The 26,442-nt window shown below is 37.7% G+C and overlaps 1 protein-coding gene across 7 annotated transcripts in view; it reads right to left on the bottom strand.

The window, feature by feature from the left end:
* Nucleotides 1-896: 896 nt before the first annotated feature.
* Nucleotides 897-26,442, bottom strand: part of SYNJ1 (synaptojanin 1) — a 68,658-nt gene continuing 43,112 nt past the window's right edge. For 2 of the 7 annotated variants that reach the window (XM_063126700.1, XM_063126701.1), the window contains 14 exons: nt 23,731-23,887; nt 23,018-23,135; nt 22,702-22,917; nt 19,969-20,047; nt 18,419-18,581; nt 17,626-17,838; nt 15,503-15,640; nt 14,599-14,637; nt 13,432-13,476; nt 12,579-12,614; nt 12,416-12,486; nt 10,831-10,939; nt 9,834-10,051; nt 4,537-5,823 (listed from right to left, as the gene is read on the bottom strand). In XM_063126700.1, the coding sequence (XP_062982770.1) occupies nt 5,803-5,823; nt 9,834-10,051; nt 10,831-10,939; nt 12,416-12,486; nt 12,579-12,614; nt 13,432-13,476; nt 14,599-14,637; nt 15,503-15,640; nt 17,626-17,838; nt 18,419-18,581; nt 19,969-20,047; nt 22,702-22,917; nt 23,018-23,135; nt 23,731-23,887 (1,623 nt within the window). In that variant the 3' untranslated portion in view covers nt 4,537-5,802. Of the gene's footprint in view, nt 3,783-4,536; nt 5,824-9,833; nt 10,052-10,830; nt 10,940-12,415; nt 12,487-12,578; nt 12,615-13,431; nt 13,477-14,598; nt 14,638-15,502; nt 15,641-17,625; nt 17,839-18,418; nt 18,582-19,968; nt 20,048-22,701; nt 22,918-23,017; nt 23,136-23,730; nt 23,888-26,442 lie in introns of those variants that run through there. The other 5 variants (XM_063126698.1, XM_063126699.1, XM_063126697.1 and 2 more) reach the window with 5 other exon arrangements.

Raw genomic sequence — 26,442 nt, 5'->3', positions numbered from 1 at the left:
AAGACGGAATAGCCACTCCTAATCGGCAGCACTTGGAGCCTTTCTACACCAGGCTTTTATTGTGTGCTGGGGATTGTTCATTCACGTTGACTAGAGATCGTTTATTATACCACACCATCCCCCAGGGCCTCTCCCATTCTTTACCACCATTATTGTGTGTGTGTTTTTTAATGGGGAAAGTAAGGCATATTCTGTATTTTGCCCATAAACTCTCCATATATTTGTGCAATTCCACTATACCACAGCACCATATAGTGACTGTATAATGAAACAAACAGCAAGGCAGAGGAAGAAAAATCCTGCCAAAAAAACCCAACTTACGTAAAGGAGCCTATCTTAATCCTACAAAGAGTCCAGCAGCAGAAGCCTTGGTAAAAATGCAGGATAAAAACCTCATATCGGACTTTTATCCTGCGATCAAAATGGAAGTTTGCTGTTCAGCTTTACATGACATGGTCACCCTTCACTCATTGTTTTATTTTATAGTGCCCTATAGCCAAAGCTCTCTAGGCAGTTCACAAAATTAAAGGGCCTCTCCTGTGCTTTGTGACCACTTCTATAGCATTATTTGCAATGGAGACAATGAGCTATTTTATTTTATTTTTTTAAAATGGAGATTTGAATCTCAAACCACAGCACCATCTAATGGCTGTATAATAAAACATAGAACTTGCAGATAAAGTAACTCCCCAGGAAAAAAAAAAACGGGAAGTGTGCTTAACGCCGTACTTAATCCCACAAAGAAATTCATGAAGTAGTTAGGCCATCTGAATAATAAAAAAAGCCTTAAGTGTGTCCTTTCATAAAAGAATAACTCTGAGAAGTTGGACAGCTGAATATTTGAGGCAATAGGAGTAAGCCAAATCCTGACAGCATCAATAATTGTAAACTTATATTCTGAAAGTTGGGTATATTTATTTCATTTATGCAACATCACGTTTCACAGGATATGTATGGACCATGAAGTTAATACTGCTTTGTAATGGATATAGTAAAATATTGTGTACCACAAGCAACAATTTGTTACACATTAACAAAGCAATTTGCCACAGAGAACACACTCCATGAAAATATATAGCATTTTTACATAGTTGGTAATTTTTACTCTCTACTATTATCTTTAGCAATACACATGTTATTTATTTATCCTATGTTTGTAGATGCTTCATTGCAAATTTTGTGGTACTTTGCTGTCCGATTTTGTAATCCAGTAAAGATGCTGGGGCCTGCATTTTAAATACATTATAGAAAATTGTAATAATTGAAATTAGATATTTAAACAAAGACCACATATCACTGAACTGTAATTTGCACTAACTTTCCAGAACACAATTGCTTTGCTAACATCAGATTATACCAAAGCACAATCACATAGATGTTAATCATTAGAATTTTAACTAGTTAAGCCATATACTGAAGCACAAAAGGTTATAGTACCACTGCTGTTTCAAAATGTACAAGTACTTTTAAAAGCACAATATAGAAGTTACTGTGTTTATTTGCGAATGAACTGCAATTAATGTTTGTGCACTATTAGATGTGATGATTTATATAAATATGCTGGGGTAATATTAAAGAATGTAGTAACAATTTTATTTTTGATGCTCCATGGAATGCTGTGCTTTACTTGGATGCTGTAAAAGGAAATTTTTTTGCTAATATAGTCAACATAAGAGCAGATTGCTAAGAGGGCAATAACAATAGACATATTTGGTGAGGCCCTTCTCAAAAAAGATTCATAAAGTTGAAAAAGTAAGTAATATAAATAGCTGTGACAACATGAATAATGGGGTCTATATCTTCCCTAACAAAGTATTGTTGGGGTGCGTGTGGGGGAAACGAGTTTCCTTCATGACACCAGAACACTACATTTAAATGCCAGTTGTAAAACCATGAGGCAGGATCAATTGCAAGTTTACAAAGCGTTGTGCAGAGACTGACAGAATTTGCTTCCATAATCATCACATGGCACTGACATCTAAAAAGCTTAACAGAACAGTACACAAATGGTATTTGTTCTGTTGAAGCCAAATTTGAGACACCGCATCTATATATAGCAAGGGAGGAAGTAAAATATATAGATATTGAAATACATGGACCACATATCTGATTACTTTTTCACCCAGGTCTTTACATGTGACTATGAAGTTTTCTTCAATTATGAGTTTCTGCCCTTTAGGTTTAAAAGCAAATATTCATTTTTCTGAGAAGTTAAAGCAGGATAATTCTTGAATATGAGCAATGGCCAAAGCAAAAAATATATATAATGAAACTGGTTTTTAAATCAAACCACACAATTTTCCATTTGTGCATAATAATACATGTGCAGTGGCAGGTAAAATATATTACTATATGCCGTTTACTTTAAAAATGTCTCTTTTGACTCTTATGTGGAATTTACCTTTACAAATCTTCATAAACCTCTGGTATACAACTTATTTCCCAACATTACCCTTGAACAGTCAGTATTTTAATTAAACTTTGGCAGTTCTTTGGTAAATACTTATAAATATACCAGTTATCAGATACTGGTTCTAGGTTCTACCAGCCAGGAGGATATTTAAAATAGCATTTAAAGTCTTAAATAAGAATCAGAAAATTTTAAGAACTATGTGCATTGTCCAGCAAAAACAATTTGTGCATGTTGTATCGTAAATCAACAGCAGAGAACACATAATTTTGTACTGAGTATTACTGATTACAATAGAATTTAAATGTACATAACAATCCCTGCATTGTGCCCTATTAGAAGTGACATAATGAGATATATTGTGGAACTACCTTTGTGCATTACTATATATACGCACGTATCTTAGTTTGTACATAGTGAATTAATATTTAAGGTTCAGTGCATCTGACAAAATTATTGCACACAGAGAATTACATCAATGCCCAATTCTACTGGATACTCTTATCAAATAACTTAACATCCAGTTTTAAAGAATTTATCTTTCCGTAAAATCTTGAGTTGAAAAAAGTTTAGGTGCTAGGGAAATAAAAGGGTCAGTAGCTGATTTGGTGCTGGCGGACCTGGATGATACAGGAGGTGCAGGTGGGGATCTTGCTGGTAGTGGCTGGAGAGAATCAGAGCTTCTGTTCCGGGCATTGTAAATGGTAGAGTCTGAGCCAAAGTTATTTTGTCCAGTGCCCAGGGAACTTGGAAAAAACGATGCATGCAGGGAACTAGCTCTTTTTAATTCAGTGGAATTGTTCTGTGACTTTAACACAAAATCCTCTTCTTCAAATGTTACCCATCCTTTTGGTTTTCCGTCGTTAGCTATAGAAGATGCAGTCTGCAAATAAAAATCATCTTTAAATGTACTAACATAAAATGTTGCCTTGTCTTTATGATGACTGGGAGACTTTAGAAGTGGAGAAGAATAAGCAGCAGGTCCTTCTGTTGAACAATGTGAAGCTGCTTCAGATTCTTGGGTTTCTGTTCTAAATGGATTTCCAGCACTAATAGTCTTTTCAGTGAATGGATTTGTGCTGTTTAGTCTGATAGCAAATGGATTTGGAGAATTATGTGTATGTTCTTCAGGTTTACTATATGTTGAAATAAGTGGCATTGCTGGCATGCAATTTATGTTACTCAAAGTATTAAAATTGTCTGTTGCAGAAGGCAACTTTGTCAGCTCCTTTTGGTTTAAAGGTACAGTTGGTGACATTCGGACTGATGACTGAATTCTGGATGCAGAAAGTAGCTGAAGGGACAGATCTTCAAAAGGATCATTGTTTAGCTGTGTTTCAAGCTGAATGGCAAGAACTCCATTTGTTTTAATCTGAAAAGCAAATACAGTGCTCAAACGTATCACTTGGCTGCCAAAGGATTTTTCTCCATTGTCCATGGCAGAAGCTGTGGATTTGGACTTTTGCATTTTGTAATACACTTTACGTTCTAAAATATTCCTGTCTGATTTTCTTTCTATACAAAATAATTTTCACAACCTTCACTGCCCTACTACTGGCAGAATATACATAAGTAAATCTACTACACATTTAATGTATCTCCCTAGTTCCAATGTTTCAAACAATCTTCTGACATCACTATGGAGTAAAAGCATTATGCTTCACTATTTGAAAAATTAAAATATTAAGTAAAAATTAAAAGTAGTTATATTTTCGCATGCAAAAGGGGATGATGTTATTATGACGTATTTATCACAATGAAAGTGTTAGTAACATTCTATTTTGTTTTGTTTTTAACTTTAGGCTTCTCTATTTTTAACCACATATTTTTGGAGAGAAAGAGTTAATGTGCCTAAATAGTCTAGTTTATGGTTTGGAATCAAAATATAAAACATTTTCTCTATTGAAGTTCCAGACCAATCTAAGCACATTTCAAATGAACTAGAGTTCAACAAGAATGGAGACCAAACACAGGCCTCACTCCAAGAAAAAGGCACACCAGCAAGGCAATAGTACAACACAACATCAGCCTGATGGCTAGGGTAAGTTCAGTAACTATCCTTCACCGCTCCGAAATTTTTCAATATAAATATTCTTAAAAAATAAATAATAAATAATAATAAAGTAAAGGAGTCAGGCTCTAGTGCAAGATTAAGGTGTTCCTCACCTTTAACACATATTCTATGTTTTTTCATTTCTTCAGGTAATTAAGACTGTAACACTTGAGTGTAAGCTCCAATGAACTGAGTCCCTTACATATATATCTATGCTTATGTAAAAGTAGGGATATTTAAGATTACACAAACCTATTAGACACTCCAATCTAATACCAAGTTTTACATTCAACAAATCTAAATCAAAGTTTTAAATATGAAGGTACTTTGTCTCATCTAAAAAGCCTACTTTTTGTTTAAAGCAATGATCAATGTTGTCATTGTCCAATTATAACAATGAAGTGTAAAAAGTAAATATAAACCAAATACAGTTCAGCATAAAGTGGTTTACTTGCTGAATTTATGGTGTAATTTAAAATTACCAAGTCTAAGAACAGTAGCACCACTACTTTGTAACTTTAACTGAATATGATTAAGTCATGTTGACCTCAGAAACAAAACTGCCTTTGTTGTTCAATGATCAAGATTATTTTCGTATTAGTCTTGATTAGATAGAATGTAGTTTGTTAACAAGTCAACTTTTCTTGAATTTGTAAGAGAGAAATGTTGATTCACTTGAAAAGAGAATTTGAAACCAATGTTATGCTTTCCCTACAATATCCATTTTGTTTCTGCATATTGGTCTCAAGTTACCAGCGTTGATCAGTGTTAAACAGTTTCAGAAAGAGAAGTAAAATCAAGTATTCTCTATAGCAACAGTTCTCAAAGTGTGAGGCAGGTCTCCTTGGGAAGGCTAAGTGTGGCTTCTGACTCATTTTGTCATGTTAACAAAGCTATGGAAAAGTACCACCACCACCACCCTTCACCAAGGCAACTGTGGGAAGTTACGTATCCCATCTCTTGTGTTACTTGTGAGTGCCAGGGGCAGGGCTAATAAGGCAACGTATTGAGGCCTTTTGAAGAGTCTTTATTACCAACAGATACCTTTAAAAATCTTTATGTTTTCTTTAATTAGGGAAAGGGCTATACATGATACAGTTTGAGAACTCTTGCTCTACTGGGCAATAGTACATCAAGCTAATTAAGTGCTCTATGTCAATACAATGCTGCAAAAACAAGAAGGAAGCTATGGCATTTCCGCCTATTTATGTAGGCAGGTGATTTTAATGCAAGTGCAGATGTATGAAACCAAACTGTTCATACATCCCTTTTGCTATAACTTATGGAGAACATAGAATGGATGGTGATAACATAAGATCAGTAAACAGTCAGATACCTTTTACCCTGATGGTTGATCCTGCTTGTGAGAAAGAGACAGACATCAAAGGCAAAGTATTAGGAAGAAATCCAATATAAAATTATTCAAAAGTGACTCAGCACTGTGTTGGTCCAATTATTTGAGTGTTAGCTATTATTACTCCAATAACACACACATGCAGAAACACTCTACAACATTAGCTGGATTGGCTTTCATAGCAATACTTCACTCTAGCCCTGATCTTATGAAGAAAACTGACTGAGAAGTTATGGCCATGTGCAGGACAGGCCTTTAAAAATCTCTGACAGGGTTTAGATGACACAGCACATCATGTGTTATTTAACCCACAATGAGCTGTGGCACCTCTGGGTACCAGGTTGCATATGTAACCCTGCTTGGGGGCTGTTGTATCGTGTGAACCTGGCAACTTTGGGTTATGATTCTTATGAGAAGATTAAACTATTCTCACATTACCCACACTCTGGGTTCGTACAATACAACTACTCCTGGGTGGGGGTTGCGTGTTCGAAATGACAGCCACAAACATCCCTCGTATGCCTCAGCTTTACTATGGGTTAATTAACTCATGTTAGTCTATGGCGTCTTACTTTAAAAAAAAACACGAGTGCTGTTGAATTCATCTTTTCTGTTTTACAAAAAATTCAAACATCACAGCGCTTCAAATAACCTTAAAGTTATGGATTTTGCCCAGTTGCCCAGCAAGTACTTTGTAATTTTGGAAAATAAGATATAATCTTAGTGACCAAGTCTCAGCCTCTGGCAGTTCCATTTTTAAGTTAACTGCAGGTGACCTTTAGCTATAGTGTTATGGGAGCTGAGGTGGTCATGTATGAGGTGGTCATAGCCTGTTTACAGGTCTACATGGATTGAGTTTTGGATTCTACTGCAGCCGCAGGTTTAAAGCAGGCTCACGTGCTAAGGCAGTATTGACTTCCAAGCTTTCTTTTGAGCTTGACGGAAACATACCACTACTAAAAGATGACATTTGGATACATTCTGCTAATCTGTTCTATGTCTCATTACCAGTGGATATTCTCAGCAGCACTGTCTAGCGCTGCTCCAATACTTCTTTATTCACTCATACTGGTCTATTTAGGGAAAGTGTATGGAGGACACTATGCAACTGTTTTCTAATACACCATGAAACTGGAAGGTCAATTGATTCGAAGATGTTTTATGGACTTTTCTAAACCTTGCATGATTTCTTGACCCAACCATATAGAAGGAATAAGACTCATCTATTGTTTCCATTGTTTATAAAAAGGGTGAATGAAAATAACGACGTGATCATGATAGGCAATTAATTTTCTTAAATTACAGCTGACAGAGCTTTGAAAGTGATATTTCAAGGAAAGTATTCAGTGGGAATATTGAACGGATTCTGCAATATTAACAAGGGGCGTAAAAATGTCTATCATTCAAAACGTTCATATTTATTTTTATTTATTTATTTATTACATTTCTATACCGCCCAATAGCCGGAGCTCTCTGGGCGGTTCATATCACATTCACCCAAAGTACAGAGACTGCAGGGACTAATCACTCCCACTATATAATGACAGTGCTGTGGTTTTCAAGTGTCTTACCCTCAGTAAGCCCTTTCCACATAGATTTATGTACAATGAATCCCTGTTTGCTGCTTAACTGCAGTCTGCAGAGAATCCTGGAGCATGTTTTAGCATACATTCAGTTTGCATGGGAACCAGCTGTGGCTTCATGTAAACAGAGAGAGTAACACTTTCAATATTCCTCATAGCTGTGCGTTGTGAAGGGGAGAAGTGAACGAGCTATCTTTCAAGGACCTTATCTGTCATGACTGATCTTCTCAATGAAGAAATCATTGAGAAGATTGAGTTTCAATGAATTCCAGGCTTCATGGGGATGCAGTTTAAAAATTCTCACAAAAAGCAATTCAGTGAAACTTGGAGTACATAGGGTCAAACTGCACATATTAGCATATTTATGTACTATATAAATCTTTTGAAGCAAAACAAAACAAGGGGCCTGCAAGCAGGATTGTGGCGGCGGTGCGCAGGGGAAGAAGGGTGATGATAAAGGAGGATTTAACCCACTCCATGGCATGGGAGGGAACTATTAAACTCACTCCAATATACCGTTTTCCTGCTGAAAATTACCCCCTTCTCCAGTTATTTGTCCCAGAAGGTGCAGTAAGTCCCTTGGGAAGAGTTCAAGGGTGGGGGGAGCCCTCAGCTGATCCAGATTGGTGCACCCTATTGCTGCTGTCTGCTTAAAAAAGGAGGAGGAGGACTGGCCATGAATTTAAAGCATACTATGTAACTAAAAGGTAGTTTGGCTTTTATTTTCTGAATATCATGTCAAAGTAAGGTATCACATTCCTTCCGTTGCTTCACAGTCTTGGGATCAGTATGGCACAACCAACTTTCCCAATGTGACATTTGAGCCTCAGGGTGAATTAAAATCAATGTTCTAAATTTGAAATTAGAATCTGCATTTAAAAAATAATGTTTACTTTTTTCCAAATTAATAACTTAAAATAAACTGGGTATACTACAAACATATTAAAGCCTATGCTTAGGTCCTGACAATCCATTATTCTTTTTTAAATACCTTTGAGTTAAAGGCAGCTTTTTCTATGTAAAAGAATGAACCCTGGAGGAAAATACTAATATAACCGCTAGTCTCAAGGGTGCCACAATACTCTTTTTTTGTGTTTGCTCATGGAACAGAGTAAGATAACCAGCCTTCTGGAACTTGAACCCACCTGAGTGATCTTGTTTGTATTCTCTATGCCTGCACATCTACAATGTGTTCATTTCTCAAATTATAAATACCTATGACATATCAACTAAATGTCATGGAGATTTACTTCTTGTGGTAGACTGAAAACAACTACATAAAACTGTTCTGCCCAGTAACTACCAAAGTTCTTGATACTTATAGCCCAAATACTATACACTTTTGAGTTGACCAAAGAAAGAAAGCACCACTGAGTTCAGTTGTCCCAAGCACAACTTAAGGAATCCTTGCATGGAGTATAGACCCAAACAGAAACACATTAATTTTACAACTGCCTCCTTCCCTTCCTACAGTAATCTTTTCAGAGAGGTGCACCTGCATCTGGATTGTGGTCCTTTCAGCACATTGTGATCTTTATTTCCCGAGGCTTTTCAATCTTAATATTTTAGTACTTTTTGAATTCTTTGCACTAATGTTATTTCCCACTGTTAGTTTATTTTAGTTTTATTCTGTTTTAGATCTGATATTTGTATTTTACTTCTTATTAATTTTTACTGTAAAGTGTCCAGAGAACCTATTGGGTGGTATATAAATATTGCAAACAAATAGATTAATATAAAATCCTTAGAAAGGTTCACCTGGCACCTACGTTATACTCTTTTTGATGCCACCTTTTTATTTTCCCAGTATTTAAGCATTTTATCATCTTAGTCTTTTAACTTTCCTGTTTTAAATCTGTCTTTTAAATCTTGGAATTGCTGCCCAGTTTTATTCTGGTTGATCTTTTATATTGTTTTTTTATATCCTGTTTTTCGTTGTGGTTTAAATTTTACACTTTAAATTGTACTTACGGTTTTGTTTTATGTGAACCGCCCAGAGAACTTTGGCTATTGAGCCGTATATGTATGGGATCAGGTTTGTAATTGCCCCAGTGTCAAGCAATATTCACACCCCTGCCACCCACATCCAAAAAGCAGACATGGAAAACTTGTCTCATTACCCTTCTTTGCCAATTTTACAAAAAATAATAACATATATATTCATTGATTAACCCCCCACAAAGATGATACCAAAATTTACTGCCAAATTCAGCTACACTGTATTCTTTATCAACTGGTTTTAATAAGTGCTCTTTATGTTTTCCTTCACATGGGCTCACACAATCTCTATATTATAGATTTAAAAGTAAAAGAATAGTATGCGAATGCTCCTATTTAGTCCAATGACTGGAGGTGAGCAGAAGAAGCGCTACATAGTATTAAATACTTAGTATTTATCTAATACATAGGATTAAAAAGAGATTGCATACATACTTGTTTCTGTGAAGGATTGGATTCAGAAGGCAAGCTTTGGGATGATTTGCTACGAGGGGGAGGCTGCGGTGGTGCTTCCAGATTTTGTGGAGATGTGGTTTGAGATGCTGCTGTCATAGGTATAAGAGGTTCCTGCATCTTTAGGACTGAGGAAGGCTGAGAGGTGGGAACAGGAACTGCAGCCTGTGGTTTAAGTGGTTCAGGAAGCATAGGGGATCCTACAATACATGCAATGTATATATTTTTTATGTAATTTGATTTTCTCAGTTAATACAAACACGTTTTCTGTGGAATGACCAGTTTCTGAAACACCGGATGGTGTTTCATATAGATGAAAATGTACAAGAATGAATTCAGTATGGAGTTCAGGGGAAACAACTTGATAGGCTTGAATCAAAAGAGCCGCTTATGCCCACTCAAGGGTTTACACTAATCTAAAGGGATTTTGGATTCTCCCCCCCCCCCCATATCCCTTTGAACAGCCATATCTATAACTGCTTTTAAAATTCCTATCAGTTTACAAAGAAATTTGGCATCAAGATGAGGAAATTGCTTCCTGAGAATAACAAATCTAAAGTCTCTTTGGCTCATGGAACTAGTTTCACAGTTCTTGAGAGCCTGAGCAGAGATTCTTCACACATTATAGAAGTATATTCGCTTAGTGTGTTGCCTAAATGCAGCAAAGGGCTTGTTAACCATCCTGAACAAACTAAAAACAACACATGGGTTCTCAAGGTGGCTTGCTTGAGAAAATAAGCCACGTTACATGGTTAACAAGCCACCCTGGCTGCATTCAGGCAACACATTAAGCCATGGTTCAACGAACAATCCACATTTCAAAGCAACCCACCCTCACTCACTGAGTGTGGGTTAGCATGTTGTGTCAGCAGGCCTACGAAAGGGAGAATGGAATGAGATTATTCAATGTAGGTTTATCCTTTAAGCAGTAGACTAGCTACATTAAAAGAAAAAGAAAAAACACACAGACTAGTGTTACCTCTTGGTGGTTCTGCTGGCTTGGCCTGGAGTTCAGGTGTGTGCCTTCCCATCTGAGGACGGACTTGGCTTAGTGGTGCACTAATGACTCCAACTCGGGGAGGAATTGTCTGAAATGCATCAGGTGCAGAGATTCAATTATGGCTATAATTTGGGAGCTCCTATTATAATCTTTGAATGAAAGTTCAGTTAGCTTCATAATAAATAACCTGAAATCCCTTAAACTATTGTGTGTTTATCTTGGATAGTGGCTTCTGTTTTTAGAAAATATATGTTGCTCCCAGGAGATTAAGATATAGAACTATTGTTATGCAATACTTATAAAACAAGAGATAAGTCTAAACACACTATAATGCCTTCAACTTGTATAGGAATAGGAGTAATGTGGAATAGTGTAAGGTGGTAAGTCATCCCTGAGTACACCAGAGATTCCATTCTGAAGAGCAATATACATTATTTTCAAATGTATAGCCTGCCCCATCTCATAGAGCTGGGATAGGTACCGATAGCAATAATAATAATAATAATAATAATAATAATAATAATAATACATAGGGTTTCACCTCCATTTCAAAGTTTTGCCCTAAGACCCGAAGACCTGCTCAAACATCCCCTTGAAAGGAATTGAGTTCTAGATTTTGCATTTTCCAAAGGAGCAACTTTTAGAACTCCTCTTAAAGACAAACTAGATGTGAGAGATGCAGCCACATTTCTGCCTCATTCAGCTATAAAGAGGGCCAAGTAAGCAGGTCTAGTGTGGTAAAGTGGGCCAAGTGTGTTGAATCCTTACACTCCCATAAACCTCCATTGCCCAAACATCTCTGCTGTAGCATACCTCCGAGACTGAAGAGAGCCAGGCTGGGAGAAAAGTGACTGGGGTAATGGACTACAGTAAGGGTTCGATTTCCTTTGTACACATACACACACACACACACTTCATTGTTAAAATTAGATTCACACCTTCATACCTGAAAGGGGCATGAACAAGGTTAAACAAATATAGCTGCCCCATCACGTTTAGTTTAGCCATTAGTGCCCTTGTTGACTGAACTTACTGTGCAGAGGGTTAGAAATATTTTAATAAAATGGCTATGGATTACAGTTTTATGTTTTGTTGAATTATTACCTTGCTTTGAATTGTGCCCAAGATAGAACAGGAGCCAGTGCAAACTTTGGAACACTGCTCTAATATATTAATTTGAGAAGGCTATGAATAAAGGACTGGTCATATTTGTTTGATTAGATTCTTTTAATAATTTGCAAGTCTTACGGTAAATATACCAAGCTATAGTCTTCATAAGCAAAGACTTGCAATTGAATGGTAAGCTCAGATTGCACGAATATTTAATGTTTAAGAAACTAGTAATTGTGGAAAGAAGATCAATCCTAAAATATTTGTGCTAGCATTCAAATTAAAAGATAAAACAGATATTAGAAGTCTTATGGGGAAGATGTACACTCACTAAACCTGAGAAATTATTTCAAAAGCTTACACAATTAAGTTTTGTCATGTTCTTTTTCCAGCACTTTGGATGAAAGTAACCAAGACTCTTCAAGATGCATTACCAAAAAATCTGAATGCCTACCGGTCGACATGTACTGTATCCAGATGTTCCTATGCTTGTTGGTCCAGTTGGAGGTGGTGACTGACTATGAACTATGTAAAGAACAATATGTTACTAAATTAGAACACTTTCAAAGTTCAGGCTCTCTGTAATTCAGTAAATATTTAATATTAATATATAGTACCTATGTCTCGTCTTTGTGGCCCAGGGCTTTTCTGAGCTTTAATACATAAAAAAATCAGTTTGTATTATAAGTCATTTAAGGTTTCATATAGATGACTGATATTTAGAATAAAATGTTACAAACATCCTAATACAGAAGCCTTATACTACTATATCTTCCTGTATCTGCAACATTGACCTGGTTCGCTTCATAAAACAAGCCATGGTGGTGTGATTTCCATAATCACCGCCTAGGCATTGTTTCAATGTCATCTGAACCTTGGTGGCAGCGCATTTTCAACATGGAAACAACCCTCCAATAATCCATGGGCTGTTGTAGGCCTATTCTTTTGATACTCTTTCACTAGTGTAGTAATTATATGGTTTATTCTAAGCACTTAGAAGCCAGCATGAGTGTGGAATGCTCCTAACTGCAAGATATCCTATGAATGGTCATATTATCTCTCATCTTCACAATGCATCTAATTTGCAAAATGGCTTGTCAAAAGTTCCAGTAAAATGCCTATTGACCTCAAACAGGCTGAATTTCCTCCAGTGAAGTTTACAATGAGATCAGTACTATGTATAAGCAGTTTTCTATTTCTCAACTTAATCAGCACACTTTCAGTAGAAAATGAGTGTCTAAAGCATATTCATAAGTTCCCCATGAAAACACTTGCCAAACAAGGCCTCAATAGAAGTGTTTTGTTCTCAATTTCTCTTCAAAATGCTATAAAAGTGTAGCAAAAATGAATCACTTTTAATTGTAAAGACTCTAATACACACACACACACACGAAGGTTTGTACAGATCTATGCATAAATATTTCCATATACAATTCAAAAATCTGGGGTGAAATTAGGGGAAATAGTTACCTTCTTCTCTCCTAGGTACAACAGGGCTGGGAGGAGCACCAAGTCCTTATCAGAGAAAAGCAGGAAAGCAGTATATATTGTATAGGGAATGCAGCAGTTGAAGAAAAGATAGGAACAAACAGACGTGCAAGGCTTTTGTTGTTAATAAAGCAGTCCAATTGCACTGCATATTATTGCAGTGTGAAGACAGATAAGCAATCTGAGAGTTCACATTTAGAAAGATTAAAGACCTTTAGTTTTACTTTTGACACATAGGATCAAATCTATTTAATAAAAACACATGTTTAAGAATGCATGCTGCATGGTCAGGAACTGCATTTCCCAATTACTATGCAAAGTCTAGAGTGCCTTCTAACGTGCATGCAGAACTGCCACACAAAACAACAGTCACAGAAAGAACCCTTGAATGAGAACTTTCAGTGCAAGTCACTAGTAGTAACACTTGCTTCACAGAAACATTTTCCCAACATGATCATTTCTTGGTAGATCTTTTGCTAAGACTCTTTTCTAATTCCCCAAGTAGCTGAAACATACTGGGCAGTATCCAATACTGCTGTTGTACTCCCATTAAAACTGTTGCACAAGTGGGACCCACTGCTTCCTTCTGAACAAATTTCGGAAAGATGGGGAGGAGATGGGGGCTACAGTGTGAGAAAGCCCTATTCTAGCCTCCCCCAACCTGGTGCCCTCCACATGTGTTGGACTACAACTCCCATAATCCTGGGATCATGGGAGTTGTAGTCCAACACATGTGGAGGGTACCAGGTTGGGGAAGGGTGCCCTATCCTGTGACGTTTCAAGCCGGTTTGTGCATTTGTGTTTATGTGAATGCTCTCTTTTACATGAGTAAGTTTTCTTTAAACAAACTGTGTGTGTGTGTGCACGCATGTGTGCGTAATATCTATCTAAATATATTTTGTTTACTGCTTTGGATATTTTTCTTTGAGCTGAAATACAGCTAAGTATTTTAAAATAAAACGCTATCCAACAATAACCTCTCTGTCAGCTCTGCTTTCTTTAACATCACCTTTGACACTGAGGTACTAGGTGATACCTTTACTATTTTTAGGGAAAGATAACATCTTGATTAAGAGTGTGTGTGTGTGTGTGTATACTTGACACAAAGTGTTTTACTCATTATCTGACTCATATTTGAACAGGCATTACCTCCAAATTCTTTTCTAGCAGGTGCAGGACTCTTACCCCCTTAAGAGTAAGGAAGAAATGCAGCAGTAAAGGAAGAGTATCAATTGAAAGAATTATTAGAAGAAGAAAAATCAAGAAATGTCAATACATCAATTGCCCATTATTTTATTAGCTCAATTCATCACAAGGAAATCAAAGCAGCTATAGCACAGAAAGCTAAGAAATGTAGCTAAAGGATTCAGATATGTCAACACTGACTGATCAAGGGATCCAAACATCTTTAAAAAGTTACTTTAGTCAGAGCGCTAACACAGCATCAACAGAACGGTAACAGTGACAGTGTTTGGACATCACACTAAACCATAGATTAGCACGACAAGAATGAGCCTAGATCTTGCAGTCCTCCTCCCCTCTCCTTCTCCTGTGTGGCTGGGAGGAGTTTGGAAGGTTTTGCTTCTATTTTTCCTTTAGCCTTGCTGAACCCATTGTTTGAACCAAGGAAGTGTGGTTAATGTTAACTATGGCTTGTTTGAAACAAACCAACTTGAAATCAATAAGCTGTGATTAAGCAAAAGCTTTCAAACTCCTCCATGCAGCCGCATCAGAGGAAGACAAGGAAGCATGCAAGCCTGAGGCTTGCTTAGGCTCATTCTTGTCATGTGAAACGAAGGATGGGGAATGGACTCCGGCTAGTTGATGTTGCTCTCCAACTCCCACCAAGCATAGCCAATAGGGCCATTGGTCATGGATTATGGGAACTGTAGTTCAGCATCCTCTGTAGAGCTACAGGTTCCATGTGCTAAACTGTGGTTTAGTGTAACATCCTGTTGTGGCAAATATCAAGACATGTTTTCAATTAAGTTAGTTTACAACAAATGAGAGAAGAACTTTATCAGAGTATGATTTCACATTTTACTGGCCTTACCTGATGGTGGAGGGGGTCTCTGTGGTGGAGCAGGACGAGCAGGAGGCACTCCTGGGCGAGGTGGAGGTGGGCGTTTAGGTTCCAAGCTTTGAATAGACTCTCTTTGTTGAATAATTGGTTGAAAATCTACTGGAGAACCTGACAAAAGCAATTTAATAGACAAGCTTATTTCAAAAACCAAAAATATTTTTTACATCCATTTAAATATGGAACATTTCCCCTCCAAATTACATTATTCAAAACAGCTCACAGCAAACAAAGCCAGGATAGAAAACAACAATTGCCTTAACTGTAACACTTTTAACAGTAAGACAAATGGTTTGAAATATAATAAAGGGCCCCTAAATGGTAGTCATAACAAGAATGCCTGTCAAGTACTGTGTAAATGCCTGCATGCTAGGACAGACGGAAGAGCTCAGCTCTTCCAGAATTTGAGGGTCTAGTGACACTTGGTATTGCTGCTCCCAATCATATTCCTTTGTAACACTTCGTTTGGTTCACTTGCATAAGTTATCTGATCCTTTTAATACAACTGTACATTCTTCACACTGTTTTACTGCTTCCACTCTTCCAACAAAGCCTACACTTCAGCAATGTATGGATAAGATGTATTAATTTAATATACTTCTTCTAAATGCATCTTACAATACAATTCAGTGTCAAATTCTAAAAACCCTTTAAATTTAAACAATTTAAAAGTAAGACAATTACAATAATTTACAATTCCAAATATCTAATAGCAGCAATTACTAAATATGTTTTTTAAATCCTTTGAAAAGTAGCAACAGATGAAAGTCAGCCATCTTTCTCTTTTAAGGTGTAATTTTACTGAGAATGTCTGAAAAATAAAATAGGGCTCCTATATTAATTTTAAAGCATGGGCAGGTTTACATGGATGCAGATAGTTCTCCAACTTTGAATTGGGCCTGAAAATGCACTGGCAACCAGTGTAGCTGGTTCAGAATATGAACCATCTAGCCACAAGAAGGATGCAATGGCCACATTCTGTAGCAGCTGATGTTTCTGTGTCATCTTCAAAAGCAGCCCCACGTAGAGCGCATTACAATAGGCAAGTCTGGATGTAACAAGGGAATTTATTTATTTATTTATTTATTTATTACATTTCTATACCGCCCAATAGCCGGAGCTCTCTGGGCGGTTCACAAAAATTAAAAACATTCAAAGTATAAAACAACAGTATAAAACCATACTATAAAATATAATATAAAAGCTCAACCAGATAAAAACAGCAGCAATGCAAAATTACGAATTTAAAACACCAAGTTAAAAATTATTTATAGACTGTTAAAATGCTGGGAGAATAAAAAGGTCTTCACCTGGCGTCTAAAAGCATATAATGTAGGTGCCAAGCGAACTTCCTTAGGGAGCTCATTCCACAGCCGGGGTGCCACAGCAGAGAAGGCCCTCCTCCTGGTAGCCACCTGCCTCACTTCCTTTGGTAGGGGCTCGCGGAGAAGGACCCCTGAGGATCCTTCTTAGGGTCCGGGCAGGTACATATGGGAGGAGGCGTTCCTTCAGATAGCCTGAATATATTACTGAGGGTAGTTTTGCTTTTCCCAGCTAGGGCTGCAGTGGATATGCCAATGGAATTTGGTAAAAGATACTCTTGGCTACTGCCACCTACGCTTCCATGGTCACCGACAAGTCCAGAAGGATCCCTAAGCTATGGATATGTGGGGAGTGCAACACCTTCCAATACCAGTTGAATTTCTCTAACCAGATTATAAAAAATTCCTATCCAAAAATATTTGGTGGTGTTTTTTTTAGATATCAGCTTGTTCACCCTCATCCATTCCTAAACAGTCTCCAAGCACTTAAGAGTATCTGCAGTTTCTGTGCAGATAAAACTGTTTGCCATTTAAACTGATGAGCTGCATTTCATCCTCTCATATTCAAACCCTTATTTGTTACATCTAAGCCTTCAAACTGAGGTTATAGTTGTGTGTGCATATACACCTACAAATAAGTTGATGCATATATATATACACATATATATATACATACATACATACACACACACACACACACACATATGGATATGAGAACTGTCAAGATGAAACTGCAGGGTAAGTAGAGTAAAATTTGTTAAGACATGATAGTACCTTGAGAAGATAAAGGTGGTCCAGGAGTCTTGTTAGGTGCTCTGCTTGGTCTTGATGGAAGAGCTGGAGGTGGCCCATCTGACAGTGTAGGTGATTGGCAGGGGCTTGAACGAGGTGAAGAGCCAGGTGAGGCTCCGAGACCAGAACCTGTAGCTAGCTGTAGGTGCTGAGGAAGAATTTCTTCTACTTCAGCACTATAATCATCAATATCACCTTGAAATGAAGTAAAATATTCTTAACTAAACAGAACTACAAATCTGTTCAACAGTAACACAGCAAAGCAAAGTGAGGTTAACCCCCCCCTATTAAATAGAGCTATACAATCTCAATAATCAAACTTCAATAGCATAGGAGTATTCAGAATGGATGGAATTTAGATATCTAACTGCAAATGGGGATGGAGTTTTTAACTGCTTTAGGCTCCTTAAACAATTCAGTCTATCTTTAAACACATTTTTAAGGTCATGATACTGCAAAATATGTGCCAAATGAGAGCTAATCACATAAGTCAAATTAGTGTTGCTGAACTGGTTCCAGAGAATAAGAATGCTAAATATGTAAAGTTAATTATAGAACCAGTTTCTGTTGGTAAACAAGTATATTTACAAGTTATGAGGTAACTAACTAAACTCTGGTACTGTAATAATAGAATAGCAGTAAATTAGTTGGATTCTGTGATTTAATTTTTATTCATATTAGCTAGTATAAAAATACATGCAAACTGAGATGTATTGCATTTTAGTAATGCGCAACTCAAGCTGTGCAGGACAATCTCCATAGTACAGATTCAAACCTTCCATATCGTAGTCTGCAGAAACCTCAGCATCTTCACAAAGCAAAGTGGAACTTGTTGATGAAGGCAATCCAAAATTAACTCTCTCCAGACTAATCTCTTCTTCCAAGCTCTTAATCCAATCTGGGCTTTTCAAATTAATGTTGATCGTTTTCCCAAGGAGCTGAATTTCAATCAGAGAACATTCATATAGGCATAATATAAACTTTTCAGAGTTAATGGTTTACATAATTCCTTAAATTATCTATCTAAATTAAACAAAGAAGTAAATGTTAAAATACTTTATAGAGTAATGGGAGAGAGACTGAGCATGGTCAAAACTCAGGCTAGCCTGGAAGGTATGGTAATCCACACTCAGATGATTTGAAAGTCTACATATTCTAAGAATAAGATGGAAATACATAAGAAATTCCAGTGGTTAGGGAAGCTTGTAAGTTAAATTTTCTCTTAAAGCAACCTCAAATAGTCCTGTGAGCTTCCAGGAGCTTTAAAATGCTTAGGGCATAAAGTTAAGAGAATGCTACAGTAATTCATCTCATTGTCAAGAGGGGTTCACACTGAACACCAAAGATAGGTACAAGTGGGGGTGGGAAGACAGACATCATACAGTTGCCCAATCATAGTTATGCTAAAATACTGGATTTTTAAATAGTCTATTAGCAACTCTCAGTTCTATCCATAATGAGGAAGACACACACCCCATTTCTAAAGCAGGGTTGGGCAATTTGTGGCCCTAATAACTCCCATCAGCCCTAACCACATAGCAAATGAGGACTGATGATGGGAATTGTAGGCCAAAATCGTGAAGGCCACAAATTCCCCACCCCTAGTCTAAAGGGTTTAGAAATGGGATAGATTGTGTGAGTCTAACAATCAAATCTTATGGATGATGGCAGTTGAGTCATGGAATTTTAAAAGGTGAAAACACACACACACACACACACACACACACACACACACACACACAAGAAAACAGAGAAATATAGGAGGGAATGCACTTGCCTGAGCTACTAACAGCTTACGGTATCCTGGAGATGAGCATCAAGGTTGGGAGGGACAGGTGTCATGAAGTTTCATGACACCTGTCCCTCCCCCTCCAGCTATATACCAATGAAGCCTCACATTCAAAGCTGGAAGTCAGTCTTGAGGCTCTTAGCAGTATATAACATAGGAGAGGAAGGATTCAGGACAGTGGGAAAGAAAAAAGGTGTCCTCTGCAAACCTCAAACTGCACTACAAAACTCTTGTTTCAGCCTGGCTAGAGTTCTGAATAGGAATACTCCTGTTGAGAGAATAAGGCTGCATTGTAACATTTTGTTGCAGGTGTCAATTTTCCTGATATACTGTTCAATCAGGGCCCAATGAAGACTTCTGTATCTTCAGCAGGCCTCAGTTCAAAACTAAGCCCTAAAATTCACAATTATGCAAGAATGATTAATTGAAAATCCATCCCTCGCGAATAAAGAATACTACTCTACAACAATCAATCAAAATATGTTTAAAGCACTAGTATTCAGCAAGTGACAAATATATTTAGAAATTTTTGTTACCTCAATACCATTCAAATTCAGGACATTCAAAGCAGAGCTCCCTTCCAAAAACGTCACCCACATTTTGTCTTCTACAAATCTATAAAATATATCAAATATTATAGAATATTATCAAATATTACAAAACGTTTATACTGTTACCAGTTCATCTCCATTTTGTCCCCACACTCCCACTGTGGTCTCAGCATTGCTATGGTGTCTATAAAGGTTAGCCAGCAAGAGATGGGTCCCCAGGACAAGGGTGTATTTGCAGGACCAGTCACCATACCCTACTGACATGTACAAGAGAGCATCCTGGCTGTCCATGCCTCTGGTTAAGGAGTCCTTGAACACCCAAAACCTGATGTCCCAATATCCTAATGCAATCAGGACATCTTGCCACTCATTAATTGGCTATCGAGCACCCTGAGTTCATGAAACCTTCCAAACAGTACTGAGATACCCATCTATTTAGATTATAAATGGTCTTGGATCCCTGAACTCAGTGATCTTCATGGTTTGTTATTCATAAATGCTCCCAGAGTGCTGTGTCATGTGAGATAGATCTCTTGTTGGGCCCTATACTGCCATCATCTTTTCCTCCTTAAGATTCCCGAGAGATATTTGGTGTACACCCCCCCTTTTCTGGTTTTTTGTCCATTGCTTGAGAGTGCCTGGCAGGCGCTACTCTGCCTAACCTTAGAAGCCCTGTATTGGTGGCTGCTTATACCCTAACCTTCTGCAAGCCTGCCTTGTAAAAACTTACAATGGCTCCAGAATACCAGCTCTCATCCCTACCTTTGGACTTACTCTGACATTGTGAACTCCTCTCCCCTCCCCTCCCTCTGACATAATTCTGACAAATCATAAAGGATGCAGAGTTACAAAATTTTCAAACTCTCTGCCTCTAACACTCTGCTACCTAGACTATGTTCCTAATACTGTGCTTCTGTGTTGTTCGGTACATGCTAGTTTCTGGGTCAGATTGACAAAGCTGATAGCAGCCTGTCCTCCAGCAGACTAGAGTCAGGGTTGCAAAGAAAAGAGGCTCCCCAGCCACCAAAGTAATTCAGGGCTTACTCCCTGAAAGCAGACAATAAGGCTTCAGATATGTATAGAGCAAGCCTGGTAATAGTACTATTGGTTTTACCACATGATGCTGTAACAGCAGCTTTGAAGTATACTTTAGGTATACTGGGTGAGGCTCATACCTAATATAGAAATCATTTGCATCATGGGTACATTTATTTATTTATTACATTTTTATACCACCCAATAGCTGAAGATCTCTGGGCGGTTCACAAAAATTAAAATCATGTTTCTTGCAGCAGACATAGACCAGTGACAGGCATGTTGTCTGAAACATCCAGCCACAAATAGAGAGTGTTTAAGGCCATGTGCCTACCATTCACAATTCCCATGTTTGCTGCAGGAAACAGAAGTGCACCTGCAGTTCATGTGACCGCCTCACAAAAAGGGAGGAGCTGGTTTGAGAAATGGAGTACACTTTGGGTTATATCCAATTATACCTTCCCACTGAAGGAATGGTAGAATGGAGAAGGGCTAATTTCTTCTCCTTCTGCAGCCACTATTGCACCTCCAAAATTGGCTTTGGAGGGTTGAGAAAGTGCTCTGATGCAGGGGGCAGCAGTGGGAAGAGAGGAAGGGAATGTCCTACTGTGTGAGTAGTGACATTGGATTTCACCCTTTACCTCATGTCCTGACATTATAATTCTCATTAGCATAATGGAGTAAATTCATTAATTTGACTTACTTTAGAGTTATTTTAATTACTCTAAACATATTTACATAACAGTAGGCTCTCCCTTGAACTTCAGTGCAATTTCCTTAGATGCATGGCTGTTCATCAATCAACCAGCTTTCAAACACATAATATTGGATAGCACGGAAATTTTCTGTGCACTCTTGTGCAAAGAGCTGGCTAGAAATATTGTGAGAAGTATTGTCCCTTGCACAGTGGTGCCTTAGATAGCTTCTCACAATGTCCTAATACAGGGGTCTCCAACATTTTGGGCCCCGTGGGCACATTTAGCATTTTGAAAAAGTGTTCTGGGCACCACTGCAAATTGTTTGCTATAAGGGAGTGGAGAGCCAATCACAAAAATGTCAGGAGTGCCCCCTATCTGTGTTTGTGTGCACAAATGTGCAACCTGTGTGTGGCTTCTCTGTGTGTGTGCGGCTCTTTTCTCTCTTTTCTTCTCTCTCTGACTTCTCTTTCCTTTCTTCCCTCCTCCCTCCCTCTCTATGTCTTGCTCCTGTTTGTTTCTCTGGGCCAGTTCAGATGACAGGGCAGCCCACTGTGGATTATTTAAACCTTGAAAGGCTGTGGCATGTGCCATCTGAAATTATAAGCAACCCCCAACTGAGGGTTGACATTGTTTGCTGTGTCTTGTGCAACTGGCTGGGGAGGGCTATTCAAGGGTTTAATAACCCTTGCATAATCCACATCTGTTCTAGGGTTATGCAAGGATTGTTTAACCCTTGAATAACCCTCCTCAGCTGGGTGCACAAGACACAATAGGCTTATATATAGGGTGCGAAAAATAGCTTGACAGATGTCTCCCTCACTTTGGGGGCACAGTGGCACCCATGTTGGAGACCCCTGACCTAATAGTATAGATGGCCTTTAGACATATAAGGACGCTTTCATTTGAGAAGCAGGAAAAATATCAATTTAGAAAACTGACAAGTGTGGGAAAAGTTGTAGTGTCCTTATAACGAAGTTGTTCTAACCTTATGAGTATAACTTCACCGTAAGTTGCAAACTTTTGAAGAAGTTCATCAATCAAGTTGTCTTCAAAATAGTTCTCTTCAGATGAAGACCCTTTGATGGAGATCATTATAGTACCATCAGGTGGTCCCTGCACTGCAATTACTTCCTTGTAAATGTTGTGCCTCTCTTCTGCATCAACTTCAAAGATATCTATATCAACCAGTGCAACAACGGGCCTGAAAAAATATCAGTAAGGTTACAAAACATTCAATAGCTGAGGAAAGCCATGAAACCTTTCCATAAGATTAGAAGATATAACAAAAATTCAGTTCAAACCTATGATCAGATGTTTTCAGCTCTGCCCTTCCATAATACAACAAAGTTCCAGGATTCCAGGTGTAAAGAAGTTTACTTTCATCATGAAAACTGGAATTCAGAAGATCCATGTCTTCCGCTAAAAATTCATATAAGAAATTGTAAGAATATACTATGAACTTGCATATAATCAACTTACAGTGGGGAAAAGGAGCCTATATGTAGGGAGATTCTCAGTTTGTTTTTGTACTCAGGTATGTCTAGGTCAAATACCTGGGCACCTCATGAAATGGGAAGGATGCACACAGAATTAGGCATGCATCTATTGCAGTGAAGTGGTGGCTAAGAGAAAATTGCAACTCTGCTTTGATTTTTTTTAAAAATAAAAAACCTCCACACAATTCTCCATGTGGATAGGATGCACAAGTATTTTGAACTTCATAATTAGCATTTTAGCATATTTCTAGAGTTTAAATTGCTTTACATACCTTTCATTTATTCAGGCATGTATATTCATGTACAAAACGTAAACACAGGCCATTAATTCTACAGAAATGTTAAAACCTTGTGTGTGTCTATGCACATTACTGGAGTCACAAACTATATATCCCCAAAACAAACGAAGTATTTCATACATTGTTTCAGTATTAAATAAAAACATGAACCTTTAAGAATTATACTATCCTATCAGAAGTAGTTATACTATTTGCACTGATAATACTCAATTATCTGACCTGATCGGTCAAAAGGCCATTTTCTTCTCCTCCATAGTACGCGATCTGTCCAGGCTGGTGTACGACATTTTTCACTGGTATCATAATCATCCGAAAACAAGTCATATTTGTATGTTGGAGCAAAGGCTATTTTTCCCTCTAAAAAGCCTCTAAATATCTGTAGGAAGGAAGCTAGAACATCAGGCAAGCTGCAATGTTCACTGGTGCATGTCAGGTAGCATTTGAATATTCAAGGCACTTGTCATGTTGTCCCAGTGGGGGTGGGTTGTTGGCATGGTTAACAACCGCATAGAACCCACAGGGTGTTTTGGGGTTGAGGATGGTTTGTTAACCATGCCAACAACCCACCCTCACTGGGTTCGGACAACCCAACAAGCCATGGTTATGGCTTGAATATTTAAAATGGCTGCCTGGCACACCACAGCCAACTATTGCTTAAATAAATAAGCCTCGATGGGCTGCTTGATTCTGTGAACCAAGTGGAAAAACACACTTTGTATACAAAGCAAGACAAACAAATTGATTTAAAATCCCAGCAATGAGGACAAATTATATTGGTAATTGTTTGAATTTGTATAATAAAGTAAGTATTTCTTTTAGCAATAATATTCTTAAAATTTTAGTGTAAAGCTGATTTTAAAATTTTGGTTCTGTCATTTGCCATCTAAAATTTGTTTCTACAATCATGAGAACTGCAAATTGAGAGTTATATTTTATTATCTTATCAATAAAAGTGGGCTATGTTAAAATGTTTGCTCTTCCAGTTTTTATTAAATAATCCAAACATAAATGTTAAACGTATATTTATTTATTTATTTATTTATTACATTTTTATACCGCCCAATAGCCGAAGCTCTCTGGGCGGTTCACAAAAACTAAAACCACAGTAAAACACCCAACAGTTTAAAACACAATTACGAAATACAGTATAAAAAGCGCAACCAGGATAAAACCACACAGCAAAGTTGATATAGGATTAAAATACAGAGTTAAAACAGTAAAATTTAAATTTAAGTTAAAATTAAGTGTTAAAATACTGAGTGAATAAAAAGGTCTTCATATATCATATATGCATTTGATCAAAGTTATTCAAAGTTGTATCAAAGATCTAGTTATTGCAAACCAATAAACATATGTTCTAAAAAGGTTGAAGATGGTTTTTTAATGGTTTTGCAATTATCAATGTCCTCAAAAACAGGAGTCTTGTTCACTTTAAAAAACTAAATAAATTTATTATTGCTAAATGGATATGCTCAGAAGATCTCTCAGAATGTTAGTGGACACAAGTGAAGTGGTTAAAAACAGCATCTATGACTAGAACACAATAGAAAGTTTTTGTAGACATTTCCGCTGATACATGGGTTGTATCAGCAACTTATATATGTTCCCAACAACTTATTCTTGTTAAAAGGTGTGGTTCTGCATTCTGTATTAGCGATAGCTTCCAGCTTGTCAATCAAAAGAAGACCCACATTACTGTAATCCAACATTGAGTTTACGAAGTCATTCGTGATGGCTGTGTTAGCTAAACCCAATACAAAAGGTCCCAGCCTTCTTGGTGAAAAATACTTCAATCCACATCTGCAATCTGAACCCCCAGACTGTGCCTGATCCAGAAGCAACATAGTTTTGTGACCAGAAAAGATTGCAACCCATCAATGAAAGCACTTCCATCGCACCCTTTCTTCTTCAGGTCATACAGACCTAGCTTTGCTCAAGCCGGTAAACCATTTGTCTGGGTTGTACTACTTCAGACAGCAGGTGTGGGGAGACTCTCATGACAATGCTCTTTCATACAAAAAAATCCATCCATAAAAAAAAATCTAGCATGGAAGCGAGAAGAGTTCTGGTCTAGCCTTCTCAGTGATACACTAGCTTTTTATTCACAAGACATATTTGGTTAGAGGATTATCAGACAAGGCATGACTGGGCAGTCACAAGTATTTATTCATGTCTTCCCCGTTCACATTTAAAACAAAGTGGTGGTAGTGGTGTGTGTGGGTGTGTTTTAGACAGGCAATTGAAGCTATACCATCCCTTCTTCCCCGCCTTACTTCACTATACTGTGTTGCTTCAAGCACCTATCTCCCAGTCCAGCTCCAATACTAGAAATGAGCCCTGCTGTGAGAAAATTGCTTCTTGGAATGGAGAGCAGAGTAAGGTAGCAGAGTTTCAGTTCCTTACCCTGCACACTCAATGGCTTGAAGGAAAAAGAAGACACCCCTCCCACTTTATGTGTGAGTGGGGCATACATATGAATACAATGTACAACACTTCCTATTCATATCTTGTTTGGCCCCCAGTTATGTATGCCCCCATCTGCATTCTACATCTAAGTTGTAGCACTTCAGGTTTACCAGCCTGCCAACCACAGCGATATCAGTCCTACCTGGATTCAGTTTCAATTGGCTAATACATACGACATCCCCAACTATAGCTATATGCTAAGCACCAAGAAGGCATGATCTGAGTTGAAAGGTTTGTGACCCCTAATGCCATACATCTGAACAATTCACCACGTATCTTTATATACAAGCTGATCGAGAGGAGAAACAAGACAAGACTGAATTTACAGGGTCACTCGCAGAGAAAATAAGCCACCATCTTTCATCTCCTTCTAGGACCTCCTTAACAGGAATAAGCAGAGCAGAACCATTTGAAAGATCCTTGTGCTGATCCTTCAATGACAAAGAGTAAACCTTCACGGTGTAG

The sequence above is a fragment of the Elgaria multicarinata genome, chromosome 5 (assembly GCF_023053635.1).
Source record: "Elgaria multicarinata webbii isolate HBS135686 ecotype San Diego chromosome 5, rElgMul1.1.pri, whole genome shotgun sequence".
NCBI classification, from domain to species: Eukaryota; Metazoa; Chordata; class Lepidosauria; order Squamata; family Anguidae; genus Elgaria; species Elgaria multicarinata.
Note: the sequence above shows the minus strand (reverse complement) of the source record. Positions and strands in the feature narration are given on the sequence as shown.